We start from the raw sequence: 2,354 nt of genomic DNA, 5'->3' as shown, positions 1-2,354 counted from the left end.
ATTCGTGCTGTTTCAGCATGAACTAAGACCAGGAAGGTCAACGTGGATACCCGGGGTGGATACTAGACAACCGTAATGCTACACACAGTGGTGCAGGTGCATGCACATGTGCATTAAAGTGTGTAGGTGTATGCTGTGTGTGCATACATGTAAAGGTATACGTGTCGCTCACATGCACATATGAACTATACACGTACCTGTGCACGCGTTTATTTGCCGTACGCATGAGCATGCTCACAAACACGAAACTCTACATACGAAGGACTGCATACCAGGCATACGTGGAAACACCACGTACCTTAAACTGTATCTATGGTAGAACATCATTAGTTTCCCGTGCCACCCGTCCTCATGAGAATTTGGACTATCACTTCGGTGGACGTCTCCACAGGAACGACTCCGTCTTTTGTCAAAAGTGTCTCCAGTCCCGCGGCGCGCAGCTGTGGCTGGAGGCGCGCAAATATTACGTTATTCTTCTCCCAGAAGCTACACTCCTACCGAAGGTTCTGGATTTCTTAGCTTCCCGCAGAGATCATACGAGGAAGTTTTCGACCTACGCTTACGACGCAGCAGCAGCTGTAGGGGCAGGTCACGGGCCTGCCTGGGCAAGAGGCAGTCTTTTACTTCGGCGTACAGCCGAAACCGAAGCGTCTTCTACAGTCTATCTTCCATATCCCCACAAGATGGAAACCGAAGATGCCACAAACGTCAAGTATTTTCCACGGGCTTTTACAGCGCCCACACCGCCCTGTCCCTCGCTCGTCACCGCTGAAGATGTCTGTCTGTATGCGACCTTGAAGCAGGCTCTCCCCACATGTAGCTCCTCACATAGAAAGAATTCCTGTCGAAGAGGGGATCTGTTGCAGGTAAAGTCACCACGTAGACTTGCAAGCGAATGTTTCCGTCCAGAGAAGTTATCCCAGAGTATGGATATATCCATGCATGTGCGTGGAAGAGGCGCCGATGGTAGGGTATTACTGCACAATGCGGATGTATGTGAATTCGTATTCGAATTTTACAGGTATAGTATGATATGAACGGCGAGGTGGACGAAGTACTAAACATTTGTAGTGACAATGGCTGCGTAGAGCAGAAGTGGGTTAGGTTGCACATACGGTTTTAGTTGCATATGCGTATGTATGCACATAGCCAGCACTCCACAATGATAACGCTCCCTGTATGAAGATGCACATCAGCATATTTGTATATCAACGGTTGAAGCACACAGTAGGAGGTAATAAAGCGCTACCGATAAAGGACCGTTTCAGAACGTATATTAGTATATGGATATACAAATGTATCCACGCGTGTGCGTACTCTTTTTTACTTCAGGGATCACACTAGGGCGTGGCAACCGTACCTGAACTTACAAGTGTACACATACACAAGTATTTTCGCTCCTGCGTGGCTGTCTTTCAGGCGGTTCCAGATCTACGTGAAGTGAACAACTGCGAGGCAGATGCCGGAGGAGCAGCCACAGGATTGAGGAACCAGGCGAAGAAGAAACAAAAGAAACAACACTTCTGCTGCGGTCTCTGCGATGACTGAGGGAAGTGGGACTTGAATGCATATGTGGAGACCGGTAGGTGCTGTTCCCGAACGGAGGCATATAGATAAGTACAGTAGTGTAGAGAATATACGTCCTAGGGAGACACGCATGCTCGTTCGTAGCTTTATGCATGATTGTACTTCCTCTTTTGAAATTATAGGCACGTTTGGAGCTTTGTGCATGGTCGTAGTTTGTCTTGGAAGCTAAGCATATGATTAATGGGCCGAGCAGACGTTTCTACGGCAGATAGAGGGGTGTGTACAGAGCGTACGCACGCGTGTCCGGTATGCTTGACGATACACGAGTATGTTCGGTAACATCATCTTTTCGAAACGTAGCGCCCTTCACGAAACAGGGTTCACCAAATCACGTAGTGGAAGCACGAAAAGGACGGATGCGGTGTGTAAGGCACACTGCAGCATTTGCAGCCCACTATGGTGCTTCATTTTATCGAACCGCCGAAGGAGAAAGCCTCGCTTCAGTAATTGCATTTCCATTCTTTTGCTATGATACCCTCAACTTCTCTCTCTCTACTCGGAAACGCACCTGGACATAACAGGCACGCCGTGTGCTCCGGCCGTGCACATGGTCGTTGTTGGTGCTGCTATGCTGATGGCGGGTTGCCCGGCAGCAGGTGGAAGGGGTTGGCAGGACATATTCACGTTAACGCCCTTGCGGTCTGTAGCTTTACCTTTCCTACATATGTACCGTCGATATCTGTGTGGATGTAGGTTCGTTAGTGCGAGGGGAGTAAAGCCGAAAAGGAATAAAGATACGGATCGTCAATGAATACCTTCACAGCATA

At 48.7% G+C, this 2,354-nt stretch overlaps 1 protein-coding gene across 1 annotated transcript; it reads left to right on the top strand.

The window, feature by feature from the left end:
- Nucleotides 1–133: 133 nt before the first annotated feature.
- On the top strand, nt 134–2,324 carry LOC114485799 (uncharacterized). The gene is made up of 2 exons (XM_028487604.1): nt 134–866; nt 1,420–2,324. The coding sequence occupies exons 1-2, from the start codon at nt 225–227 to the stop codon at nt 1,546–1,548; spliced, it is 771 nt and encodes a 256-aa protein (XP_028343405.1). The 5' UTR covers nt 134–224; the 3' UTR covers nt 1,549–2,324.
- The last annotated feature ends 30 nt before the right edge of the window (nt 2,325–2,354 follow it).

This window comes from Physeter macrocephalus, unplaced genomic scaffold (assembly GCF_002837175.3).
Source record: "Physeter macrocephalus isolate SW-GA unplaced genomic scaffold, ASM283717v5 random_4262, whole genome shotgun sequence".
In the NCBI taxonomy this organism is placed as follows: domain Eukaryota; kingdom Metazoa; phylum Chordata; class Mammalia; order Artiodactyla; family Physeteridae; genus Physeter; species Physeter macrocephalus.
This window is presented reverse-complemented; position numbering and strand designations above follow the sequence as displayed.